Source organism: Neomonachus schauinslandi, chromosome 15 (genome assembly GCF_002201575.2).
Source record: "Neomonachus schauinslandi chromosome 15, ASM220157v2, whole genome shotgun sequence".
NCBI classification, from domain to species: domain Eukaryota; kingdom Metazoa; phylum Chordata; class Mammalia; order Carnivora; family Phocidae; genus Neomonachus; species Neomonachus schauinslandi.
In genome coordinates this window covers 12,229,470-12,242,672 of record NC_058417.1, presented here as the reverse complement: position 1 = coordinate 12,242,672, position 13,203 = coordinate 12,229,470, and the positions used below count along the sequence as shown (strand labels likewise).

General features: G+C 51.4%; 1 protein-coding gene across 1 annotated transcript in view; it reads left to right on the top strand.

Moving 5' to 3' along the window:
* The window catches only part of LOC110584563 (myosin phosphatase Rho interacting protein), a 130,707-nt gene that overhangs the window by 7,657 nt on the left and 109,847 nt on the right, over positions 1-13,203 (top strand). The window contains exons 2-3 of the mRNA XM_044921805.1: positions 1,099-1,176; positions 3,430-3,495. Coding sequence (XP_044777740.1) covers positions 1,099-1,176; positions 3,430-3,495 — 144 coding nt within the window. The remainder of the gene's footprint in view (positions 1-1,098; positions 1,177-3,429; positions 3,496-13,203) is intronic.

Below are 13,203 nucleotides of genomic sequence, written 5' to 3'. Positions count from 1 at the left end.
CATTTCCCATTCCTTCCATGTCCTGGCAACCACTAATCTGCTTTCTGTTTCTGTGGATTTACCTATTGTGGATCTTTTCATGTAAGCTGAGTCATACAATCTATGGTCTTTGGTGTCTATGTTCTCTCACTCAGGATAATGTCTTCAAGGTTTGTCCATGTTGTAGATCGTGCCAGGACTTGGTGCCTTTTTATGGCTGATAATATTCTGTTGAATGGATGTGCCACATTTTGTTTATCCTCTCATCTATTGATGTCCATTGGGACTGTTTCTACCTTTTGGCGATTAGGAATAGTACTGCTGTGAACATTCAGGTCCAGGTTTTTATTTGAGCACCTGCTTTCAGTCTTCTCAGATGTATATATACCCAGGAGTGGAGCTCTGGGTTGAGTGGAATTTTGTGTTTAACTCTTTGAGGAAGTGCCAGAATTTTCCACGGTGGCTGCACCATTTTATATTCCTGTGCTGTGTTTTACTTGGATTATCTCATCAATCCTCACATAAGTCTCATGAGGTGTAGATATGATTACCGTCACCCCCACCTTTCAGATGGGACAGTTGAAACTCAACCACAGGGTTTTCAGCCCAGCGTCACATAGCCAGGGTGTTGATGATTCTTTGGCCATTGCTAGCTGTGATCACTAATAAAGCAGTGTCTCTTCTCCCAGGCCCTGTTTTGTACTATCAGAATGAGGGCTTTAGACTGTGTTTGCGTGATATACGTAGTACCCAGCACACAGTGGTGGGTACTCACATGGTGATTGGAAATGCCATTGTTTCCTGATCCTCGTGGCTTGATCAGGAACTTGAGGGAGGCGTCTGTGTCGTAGGAGTTCCTGTACTTTGCAGTTTCTCAGAGTCCCACTACGTTCTGTGTCCCCATCTCCACACCAGTTGCTGCAGACCCCCCAGGAGCCTCTTACTCCCAAACATCTTTCTTGGGAGACTCAGCCTTTGGCTGGGGAATGAGATGCCTGATGTGTGCTAAGTAGAGGTGACTTCTGTTTCCAGGGAGCACTGATCTTTAACTTGACCATTGAACCTGTTCTCTCTCTGGCCCAAGGCCACTGATGACCTGCCCTCTTTTTCCTCCTCCAGGCAAAACCTATTTATGGTGGCTGGCTGCTCCTGGCTCCAGACGGGACCGACTTTGACAACCCAGTGCATCGGTCTCGGGTAAGGTCCTCAGAATGAATTCTTGAGGTGGGGGGGACTGGAGAGGTGCCCATCTAAGGGCATGTCAACCGAGTGGAAGAGGGAGATGGGGAATTGAACAGTGGATCCTGGCGTGGCAGGATCAGCAGGGAACCCCCATTTGGCAAACTCGTCGGTCCTACAGGAAAAGTCTCCATGATACCAGTTGTGCCAGGTCCACTCTTTAAAAGGAGATGCTCTCCCATGGTGCCTCCTGTTTTCATGGGTCAGCTTGACTGCAGAAACAGTTAAATGTAAAAGGCAGAAGAGAGTTCAGCAAACATTTGCATTATGCTAATTAGGCTTCCAGTTCCCTCATTCCCTCCCTTCCTCATCCCATCTCCCTTTCCTCCAGTCCTCCCTGGCTAGGGGCTCAGCAAATGAGCACTAGTGAAGGGATGACGGACTGGAGTGCCAACTCTGCTTTTGCCCCATCTCTCCTGGGCACCCCAGCCCAGGCTGGGTCCCTGCTGTGCACAGGTTGCTGGGAGCAGCCCAGTCTGAGCTGGAGCATCGAGATGATTAAACCGACATGTCCCTAACCAGTGGTTTGTTCCTTTACCAGGGAGCCCCTTTGGATGACTCCAGTTAAAAGACTCATCTTGGGGCGCCTGGGTGGCTCAGTTGGTTAAGCGACTGCCTTCGGCTCAGGTCATGATCCCAGGGTCCTGGGATCGAGCCCTGCATCGGGCTCCCTGCTCGTCAGGGAGCCTGCTTCTCCCTCTCCCTCTGTCTGCCGCTCCACCTGCTTGTGCTTTCTCTCTCTGTCTCTCTCTCTGTGTCAAATAAATAAATAAAATCTTTAAAAAATAAATAAATACATATAAATAAATAAATAAATAAAAGACTTTTCTTTTCCACATGATTTTTCCAGGTGCGGCCGCCCATACCCTATAAATTGCTCCAGCTCCTCTCCATTCCCATCCCCTGCTCCGAGAGCCTCTTCTTTGCCTCTTGATCTCTTCTGCCCCTGGCCTGAATGCTGCAGTCTAGAGTGGGGGCTGTGGTGCCCCACAGACCTTGTATCATGTCTGGGATCTTTAGGATTAAGTCTAGTATGGGTTTTGACTTTAAAGATATTACTGTCTTTAAAGGAGCCTTGAAAATGTTTCTCAGGAAAACTTCAAGTGGCCTCTCCCTAGACGCCCATCGTGGAACCAGCCGTCTTCAGGTCCTCTTTGCAAGGCTATCTGAGCATCCTGTTCCTGCCATCCAGGCAGGAGGACAGCAGGGGTGACTGTATTCCAATGCCTGCAGTAACCAGGGAGCAGCTCCCTTTCCTGTTCTATATTTGGGTCATACAGAATTGCCATTTCCAGCTTCTGATGGGAAAAACATTATTACGAATGATATAATTCTGGCCCAAAGCAAAGAGATGTGATAGTTCTTGTGGCTTATTGCCAGTGAAAGTATGAATTTTGCTGGGCTTTTTGAGCTGTTGAAAATAGGTCATGGATTCTCATGATGATCTTTGCTTTGGGATTCGGGGACCAAGAGTCTCTTGTTCGGGACATGTTTTCCCCCCACAAAAGGGAAAGCGCATACTCTCGTGGTCCCTTCTGTTCTGTCGTCAGTGCCTTTGGGGCCCCACTGGCCCCCAGCAGCCTGTCCTGTGGGTAGGGTAGAGGGGCGCCCTTTGCTGGTCGATCACTCCTTGGACATCAGAATCATTCCCACAGGTCTCCCTCCTTCTCAGTTTTGATTTTTCTTAGCTTTCTCATCCTCAGTGAACACTGGAGCCTGGCAGTCTTTTTCCCTGTCTCCCACTCCCTGTGGGTCATCAGAACAACGCTTTTATAGCAGTTTCCTCGATTTTGTCAGAAGCGGGGAATCAGTGCCTACCATTCTCAGGTTATTCCATATTGTGCCGTACAATTTATCAAATATCAGCACACGTTACGTGAGCATCTCTGTGCTGGGTATGTAGAGAATGCAAAAAGGGAACCAGGATACCATCTCTGCTCTTCAAGAGCTTGCCAATTAAACAGGCATCCTGTGAAATCTTAGTAACTCATGTGGAAAAACACTGGGTGGCTTGGGTCTCTCCCCTGGCCCAGGGCCATCTAACAAATTACTGCTCTTTTGCCTTGGGTCCCTCTTTTCCGGCCATCTGCCCCAGAAATGGAAGCTGTGGAGCCCGCATTGCTTTGACGTAGGTTTGTGAGACCCGGGGACGCGGCGAGGGGAGATCGGGGCCAGACGCACCCTAACCACCCACTCTGTGCTCCATTGCAGAAATGGCAGCGGCGGTTCTTCATCCTCTACGAGCACGGCCTCTTGCGCTATGCCCTGGACGAGATGGTGAGTGTCCTATTGCATCTGTGCCCTGAGGCCCCTTCTTTGTGTCTGCATGTGTGTCGTCTGTAACAACAGCAGCATATGCTCTCGCTTGGCCTTCTTTTGGGAGCCCGGACTTTGAAGAACTTGTAGCGTCTGGTAGAGGTGGCTCTGAAAACCCAGACCTTTGGTTTGAGGCATCATTAGTGGTGACAGGTAAGTAGTGAGGGAGAAAGGCACTTCCATTCTGGGCTGCCAGGAGTCACACTTAGCCAGAGCGCTCCTACTTAGAAGCAGAACAGGCTGTGGGCCTGCAGCGGCAGGTGGGGGGCTGGCCTTGGGCGTGTGTAGAAGTCGAGCACATGCGCGTTCCCGTGCTGTAGTCCTGGGACTGCCTCTCAGTTCCATTGCTGCAGGTGGTCTCTCTCCTCCTGTTGGACCTTCAGAGGCCTCCTGGCCACTAAGCCAGGGCATATGGCTCCTTCCTGCCTTGCCACCCACCTGGTTTGCTCCCTGCTTCCTGGGCTGGATGAGTGTCTACTGTTCTTGGTCCAGAGGAGAACCTGAAAACCAACCAGGGGGAATGTTCTGGCTTTTCTTTTTCTATCCGTTTTGCCTCCTGAGTTTTTCCTCTAAAGGAGATTGTTCTCCCCTAACTAATCTAAAGTAGGACCAAATTCTAAGCTTTTTAAAGGAACGAAGATGGAAGATTTAAGCACCTTTTCCTATTCCATTTGAGTTTGTGAGTGTGTGTGTACGTTTATGTAGGCAGCATTTTTAATTGGGACTGTCCTAGAAAATCTAGACATAGCATGTAAAATAGGTTGACCCCATCCCATCCAGAGTTCGTTGTTTTGCTATGGGAGTGAGAGCAGGGTTCTGGAAGTGTGTGCAGAAATAACTGTCCTCTCCGAGGACAGTCGTAGACTGTTGCGACACTTGGATTTTAGGGTGGTCATTACAGCTGTGTGAACAGGCCACAAGTGAGTCCGTTCCCACACGGGGTTCCTAATCTTGGTGATGTGATGCTTCCTCTCCTTCGTTTCTCAGATGAATTAAGGGGTATGATATCTAGGTATGGAATTAATAGATGTGATAGTTAGTTCTACCTCAACTATCACCTCATTGATTCCTTCTTAAAAATAATTTTATTTCTCATTCTTCCTGGTGAGTATATTTATACAGTGTGATAGACCACAAGGGTTTTTGCCATGGAAGCATCTGTGGTCCAGAGTAGATTGGAGGTGAGCACCAGTGGGATGGTAGAATTCACTAGAAATAGGAGCAAGGGGACTGATTCACTAGGACACCCATTCCTTCAGGGAAAGGAAACAGGCCTGGAGGCAGACCCAGCACTGCCCTCTGTGTTCTCCCAACTTGGCATCATACAAATGGTGGCCCTGGGTGGGAGTTGGGCTCCTCCAAGCCTTGAAGTTTACTTTGTCCTCCCTGTGCCTGGCTGACTGGTTCTTAAGTCCTGCAGAGACGAACAGAGAAGGAGCCTCAGAGGTCACTGGATTACCTCCAGGCTGGGCTGGACCATGAACCTTCCCGAAAAATAGAGTTCCCTGGACTGCCCTTGGAGACCGATTGTTCTGGCCAGGAAGTCTTTCTTCAGGTCTAACTGGAGTCCAGTACAGTCTTTTGTTCCCTTCAGCTCAGTTGCACAAGCACAAAGAGAGGGCGGCTACTACATGAACGCAGAACACACGCTGCATCCCAAGAGCCGCTCCTAAGTAATTGAGGCTGTTGAGCCATGAGTCCTGACACCTTGCAGCACATTTTGGTCTCCCAGCAACCTGAATGTAGGTTGGGTATTATTTCATGTGCTGCTGGGGAAGAGGTGGGACTGTGCCAGCGATGTGGGCAAAGAAGCCCCAGGAAAAACTCGGCGTACAGAGAGGGCATTGTGGGGGACGCCCAGAGTGGAGAGTTTTGGGCCATGGGCCACTTTCTGGCAGATGACCTTGGAGCTGAAGAGACTGACTTGGTGTGCCAGTTAGCGTCAGAACGCCCGGCCTGCCGGCAGTGCAGATACACTGCAGCTCCAGGGAAGGGAGCGGCACTATTTCTGGGAGTGAAAAAAGACAGTGACAGTTGCAGTGAAATACCTTTAAAGCAACATTTCAGGCCTGTAAGAGTTTTTCCCGTGTGTTAGGAAAGTCCTGTGGGGAAAGCTGCAAGGCAGCATCTGGGCTGCAGTTGAGAAGGGGCTGGGTGACGGGGGTCCGATGTTTGCTACCCGCGTCAGCGTTGGCACCCGCTGCCCTGGGCCTTGCAGGTGGACTCTGGAGGGGCCTCTCCCACCCCGGGGGTCTGTTTTGGGCCTTGTTCTTCCTCGCCACTCCGTGGACGAGCACAGTCCAGCATCCTGGAGCTCCAACCCAGAGGTCAGCTTTCCTGGTGCCTAGCCGCCTGCCTCTCCCTGGCCCACAGGGTCCTGAGACGTGGAGCGGGAGAGCTTTTCAGACAGGCTCATGTGTGAACCGAATGCAGCCGTGCTGAGCGTGTTCTCTCAGAGAACCTAGACGTAGAGCCACGGTCCTCAGCTGGGCACCACTGTGCTTCCCGGGGCCACCTGGCAGTGTCTGGAGCCTTCTTTGACTCTCACAACTGTGCAGGGGTGAAGGAGGTTGCTCTGGGCACCTGTGGGTGGAGGCCAGGAGTGCCATGATGCGCAGGACAGGCCTCACAACAGGGAATGATCTGGCCCCAGATGGCAACAGTGCCGAGGCTGAGAAACCCTTCGTGATCTGGTCAGTGGCTTATTTAATTTTTTTTTCTAATTTTTAAAAATTAAAATATAAGTTTGACTTGATTTCTTTTCACCGTGATTCTTAAGGTGTGGAAGGACTCACCTGTCTGATTCCCTGGGCGTGAGGGAGGTGAAGGGGCAGGGTTAGCCAGCTGGCTGGTGTGGTGAACTGCCAGGTGTGGAATAGGGGTAGGCCTGTTCCTGGTGTGGAGGGGCTTCTGTGCAGTGTCCCTGCATATCAGGTGACCGCGGGGCTAGCGGAATTGCTTACGTGTGTGGCTCTTAACCTGGGGAGCATAGAGGTCCCACTTGTGGTGCTGTGCTCAGAGCACCATGCTGTATCCTGGCCCCATTTTGGTGTTGGTCTCCAAGAGCCGCAGCTCTGAGCAGCCTGTAGCCCCTGCTGATCCTCACCTCCTGCAGAGCGCCCCACCCACCCCCAAGTGCTCGCCAGCTCATCTACTGCATGTAATACATTACAGCGTTTTATGGCTGGGCTGTTCCCTTAATACTTAGTCACAGTCTGTTTCAAATTGTTACTTGACTTTTGAACAATATTGCTATTTGTTTTCATTGGCTTAATGTTATCTTACCAACTAGATTGCAACTTTTTTTTTTTCATTGTTGGGCCTCCTGATAGTTCTTGGTATCTCCCTGCATTGTCTGGCCTGGGGCTTGGGTGGCACAGACCTAGTAAATATTTGTTGAGTTGAACTAACCAACTTCGTAAATGGGTTGCTGTAGAGTTTCTGCTCTCAATGTGGGGAGAAGGTGAGACCTGGGGTGTTTCCTGGAGAGGGATTAGGTATGTTGTGTGTTGTAGCTCGTAATTACTCGTCCCTCCAGAAGGCTCCAGAGAGCAGAGTGGGTAAGGTTGTCCCGGGCCCCCTCGGCTGGGACCAACATGGGCACGGCAATTGTCAGGAGTTCCCGGGAGGAGGAGGAGGGCTACAATCCCTGGGCCAATGCCCGCCTTGAGGGCTGCTTTGAGAGGCTTTTATGCTGAGAGACTTCTGCTAGGTCTGGAGCCTTCGGGCCTAAGTCCGGCTCCAGGGGCTGACTACTGCCTTTCTCTTCCAGGCAGCTCTGAGATGGGGCTAACCTCTGGGAATCACTTTTCCTTTTTTGGGAAATTTCTTTCTCGATACACCCACGTACCCTGTAACTGGTGGGTGTGGAAGAGAGGCGAATTTCCCAAAAAAGGAAAAGAAATTTCCCAAACGCAAGCTGAGGTGAGGTGGGCTCAGGGCAGCCTCACAGACAATTGGGAGCCTGAGCAGTTTGGCTGGGCCGCTGGTTTTTCAGGAGTGGACGGAGTAAAGAATCTAGAAACCCAAACTGCTCCCTCTCTCCTCTGCTGTTGTTTCTTCTTCTGTAATCTACCCATTTTGTACCAAATTCTACCACCTCTCTTTGAGCTTTTGGGGACCGATGTAAAGCTAAGGTACTGATTTCATCGGATCCCAGAGGTCATTAGGAGGCTTTCTCAGAGAAGAGCAAGTCCGGAGGGGAAGCGGGGCCAAGTTGTGGGTGGAGCATGCTGGACCGTGAGGCTTTGGGGCTCTGCGTTGGGACTGGACTTGGTGAGCTGTGGGCAGTCTGGTCTCTTCCTTTCATGTTCTCTTCCTTTTCCCTCCCGGAAGCCAGGCAAAAAGATTGTCTCAGGTTTTTGTGTTTTGTTTTTAAATTATAAGTTATATATAACAAAATTTACCGTTTTAGCCATTTTTAAGAGGGTGGTTTGGTGGCATCAAGCTGACTGACACTGGTGTGCAGCCATCACCACCATCGGTCTGCTCGTCTTGCACAACTGAAGCTGTCCCCGCTGAGCGCTACTTCCCCAGCCTCTCTCCCAGTAGTCGCTGGCAGCCCCTTGCTACTTCCTTTCTCCATGATTCTGGTGACTCTAGGTGTACCTCATATAAGTGGGGTCACACAGTATTTGTCCTTCCGTGTCTGGCTTATTTCACTTAGCATGATGTCTTTAAGGTTGATCCGTGTTGGAGCACGTGTCAGATCTCCTTTTTTTTAAAAAAAATATCATGGTCTAATGGTGTTGAACCCTGTCTGCTCTGAAACAAACTGACCTGGGTTTCTCCTGTGTGGAGACCATGGCGGGATCGTACCTCTGCTTCCGTAGCAAGTGTGTGGTATTAAGGGCCAGCTTTCACTGTGTGGGGCTTCTCTCCATTCTTTGCCCTGGGAGTCAGGCCAAACCAGAGCTGTGTGACTTTGTAGGGACTGTGCCGCTGAGGACCCTTAGCTTAGTTCACACCCCCAGACATAATCAGGAAAACACTTTTAGCCCTTGTGTACAAGCCTTTTTCAGGGGCAGCCATGGGTTTGTCCATCCCACAGAATGCCAAGGTCCAGCCGGCGCACTTACTCTGGGGTGTCTATGCTTGGGGCGTCTGTCTTTGTGTTGAGAGGTGAGCTTGGTGGGAACATTCTTCAGAGGATGCCAAGTGCTAACAGGTTAAGATTGTGGCTCCTTTATAAGGGTTTGGTTCCTGTAAGACAGAGTCCTGGAGGTTGCTTTGATCTCAGGACCTTCACCCACTTCATTCTTGACAAATTTCAGCTATTTTGGGGCTGTGTCAAAGCCCTGAATAGTGCCCAGGTCCCCAGGGCGATAGGAGGGGTGGCACAGCTCGGCCCTACGCTCTTTAGGAACGGTCTCTGAGGTACTTTTGCTGTGTCCCCCATGGCATCTGGTTGCAGACATTCCCCTAAGAACCTCCGGAGGGCAAGGCCCACCTTTCACAGTTGAAGTCACCACTCCTTGGAATTTTTAGGAAGCACTAATGTTTGAGAACCTCTTCTGTAAGCTCTGGCTTTGTTCCTTCCTCACTTGACGCTTTCCTAGGCAGAGGCAGGTGTGTCGGATTCGTTGGTAACCAGTGTGGCCGTTGTGTCCATAGCAAAGAGCTTGCGGGGGAGAAGCACGTGGCCACAAGGAGGCCCGTCTCGTGGTGAAGCTCACAGTCTGTTAGGACCCACATGAACAAAACCATGATGTGCATCCTGTTCAAGGCAGTGGGTCGTTTGGGGAGTCAGAAAAGTCTCCTGAAAGGAAAGAGAGGCCATTGGCCACTTTCCTACTTGTCGCGGAGACTGGGGAGGAGCAGCGTCCTTGGGCCAGTGCTGTGTTGGCTCTCCAGGCACAATCTCTAGTGTGGTCCTCCGGACATTGCCTTGATAGATATTGTATCCATTTCATAGAGGAGAAAACAGGCCCAGAGATACGGTGGGGGTCGCTCAACTTCTGAGCAACAGACTGGGATTTGTAACCAGGTGGGACACCTTCTGGAAGAAGGATGGTGTCTTTTCCCCAGTGCTCCCATCCTTCACTGTGTCTAGCAGTGGCCGACTCCACCAGCATCTGCTTCCCGCATGCAGGAAGGGAATGGTGCTGGCCGAGGGCCAGGCTGGGCTCTCGGCATCCTGCCCACCCGTCGAGTTTGTCTGTAGCCACAAACTGGCAGCAGGAGTAGCTTCCCTTGTGTGTTGAAGCTGGGCAAACTAAACTAACTTCAGGCCCGCAGGCCGGGTAGACGAACATGGGGCGGAGATGTGCAGAATCAGAACGGCCTTCCCGGGCCGGGGGGCAGAGACGCTTCCTCGGATGCAAAGGGGAGAGTGAGATGGCGACCCCAAGAAGATATTTTATGGATTAGTCTCATGTTTTTAGATTTATTTTTAAATCTGTCCTGTGTTCAGCCTTGCTTTGGCCTTCATTCTTTTGCACATGGTTTTGGCTTCCAGGGAACAGGCAGGCCTGCTGTGTCAAGGTGCCAGGAGCCTGAAGGGTGTAGGGAGAGTGTTGGTTTGGGAGTGCGGTAGCTGTGGGTTTTAAGCTACTTCCTCTGTTCTGGCGGGGCGACCTTGAGCAGGGCCTTCCTCGCTGCCCGCTTTCCCTCCTTCCCCTCCTCTGCTCGGCTGCTCTTCGCTGGTCCTGTGCTTGCTATGGTAATGATAGTTTCAAAAACAAACTCTGCCCCTGGAAGTGTTTCTTTACCCAGCCCCTTGAGGAAGATGGGGAGCCCTTAGAGAGGGGAAGCCAGCCCGGAGGCCCTGCGGACGCAGCATGTTGCCCTGGGGTCTGCAGCTGCCGTCACGCACGGTTGGGAGCCCTCTGACTTTAAGCAGAAATCTGCGCAGAACCTTCCTAGAAGCTTTAAAATGGATACAGTCTGGTGCCACTTGAGTGAAAGTTGTGAAATAACCCCGGGCTGTCCTTCCCCAGCCCCCCAGCTGTACTGCTGGATATGCCAACTGCAGGGACCTCCTTCTGTGGCAGAATTATCCAGTTGTCTGAAGGCCAGGCCACGTGCCTGCACAGACAAGGTACCTCTTCTTGTGTCGACCGTGTAGTTAACTTATTTTTCCAAAATAACAGACTTCTTTTTTAAACATCTGCAGAAGTTGTGTTTTGCTAATGTGGGCTGATGTGTGAACAGTACTCCTCTTTCTCGGTTAACTTGGAGGCGCATGTAAGGGCTGCTCTTTGCAGGGAGAAGTGGCAAGTGGCAGGGAGGCAGGAAGCGGGCCACTGGCAAGTCTGGGCTGTGTGGAAGGTGATTCCAGGGCGTTGAGGTGCTTTGCCCCCACCTGTGTTAGCTTTCTCGACATGGGGTCCTTTGATGAGTCCCTTAGTTTTCATCTCTTTGGGAGTGACATTTTCACAATCCCTTGGCTGGAAGGCGAGGCACTAGGTGCAGTCCTGGTGGAGACTATGTGGTGGCTCCTTGGAGGCAGGGAATAGCGACCAGGGATGGGTCATAGGAAGGCCCCCTGTGCTTGGCCTCTGGGCTTCCTGCTGGCCACTTTGCCTTAGAGTATCTTTGGGCCAACCTTAAGTTATTTTGAAATGTTGAAGTGATTGAGCAGGGTATGGCATAGATGAACCCAGGTGGCATCGGGAACTCTTCCCAGCTGACAGTGGAATTCTCTTGTCAAAAGGTCGGGGGTCAGTGGTGAAGTTTACAGGTGCCACACACCATTTTTCCTTAAGTTTGATTCACTATGATGCATGAGACTTCACACATTAGAAAGAAGCATGTAGATGCAGGGACGTTTTCTTTGTGTCTCTCTGGGACCTTCAGTACAGACATTGTTCTCTGGAATCGGGACCAAACTTGAAGACCCTCCCCTCCTCTCCTTTTAAAGTAAGTCGGGGAGGAGCTTGGGGACATGGGCTTGTTAAGACTTTTGAGCCTGGCGTTATTACAAAGTGCAGCATTCTGCCTCTGGTAGCTTTTCCTTGTCATTTCTTGTCATTTACAACTCTGTATGCTGGCCCGCGGGACACATCTCACACATGAAACAGCTGGGGCATGGAAGCCACCAGTGGCGAACCATGGTGCTGTTTGGATGAAGAACAGAACAGACTCTGTTGTGGCAGAGGGGTTTCCAGAGGTGACCCGGTCCAGACCTCCGTTTTGTGGGTGGGGAAACCCAGTGCAGGGGGTTTGCCATCTGACTGTGGGAGCTCAACCAGTAGGTGTGGGCTAAGCAGCCAGGTTCTCCGATTGCCTGGTCCTGATCTGCAGCCTGTGGGCTGCCCTTCGGGAAGTGGGAGTAGGTGGGGAGGGAAGGGCTGTTTTATATACAGGGGCCTGAGTGGGGGGTGGTGTGAATGTTTTATGCTTCCAGGGTTAGAATCTGAACGCTGTAGAGGAAAGAATCAGAGAACATGCAGGAACGAGTGGGTAGAGGGGGTGAGGTGGACCGGGACAAATAAGTACTTGTCAGGTACGGTAGGAAGTTTCTGCAGTTTCTGAAGTTTCTTCAGGTAACCCTGAATCGTTTGCAAGAACCAAGAGAAGACACAGGTACCACTCCCACATGGGTCCAGGTCAGCTGGGCCCCCCCTTCCTCTGTCCCTTCTCCCTAGGACACTTAGGCCATGTGGGTCTCCCTCTGTAGGACCGTGAGCAGCTCACGACGGGGCCTGGTATTGGCCTGCACACACAGGACATACCCAGGTGTGGGCGAAGCTGACTGGGTGGTGAGTGGGTCTACTGTCCCCTTGGCTCTGGTGCTTGACTCTCTGCTGTAAACATTTTAAGAAGGCCTCCCACTAAGAACCTGCGTTCTTTGCCTTTCACTGGGTACTGAGGAATTGGCGACCTCGTGTTGCCCAGCGAATGCCTTTCCATCTCACTGGGACTGTCCAGTGTGCTCACCTTCCTTCCCAGTTACATAAATGGTGAGTCTGGGATGGCAAAATAGTCATTAGCTGCCTGCCTGTATCCAGTGTCCATGAGCCATAAGGAGGTACCCATGTTCTTCTCTCTGCCTCCCCCGGTGTGCCTGCAGGTACTGAGTGGGGAGGCTTCTGGATGCCTGTGATTAATTAACAGAGGAGGCTGAAGATGGTGTCACGTCCTGTTGTCCACCCGGGTGCCATCTGCCCAGCCCTTTGCGTGTGCACGGCTCTGTAGTTACAGGAGGAGGTGATGGGGGCAGTTGGAGCAGCAGTTCTGTTGAGTTGGTGGAGGGATTTCTGTGGCCCTCATTCTGCGCTGGGATCGCAGCCAAGGATGGGCTGTGATTGGCACCCTTGTTGGAGATCTTCAGGGCTGTGGGTGGACTTCTCTGCAGCAGCTGCGGCCGGCCTGTGGGGTGAGTCTGTGATAATGGGCTGGGTGGCTCCCTCCTGCAGAGACAGAAATGACTTCGGGTATTAGGAAAGTGAACATCTTGCAATAATTGGTTAGGAAACTAATTAAGTAGCAGCAGGGAAAGAACTGTCGAAAAAGAGTCATTTTATGGGAGTTAGCAACAGAAAACATTTGGGGTTGAAAAAACAAAGCCAAGCAAGTGGTATTAGTATGTTTACATGTGCACATGTGATGCTGAAACACACATGCACAGGCGGGGCTGGGTAGCACACAGCCAGGCCACAGAATTCTCCAGGGGCACAGTCCCTGCACCCTTACCCCCTGGACACCCCCCCCCCCCAAGACCCCAGT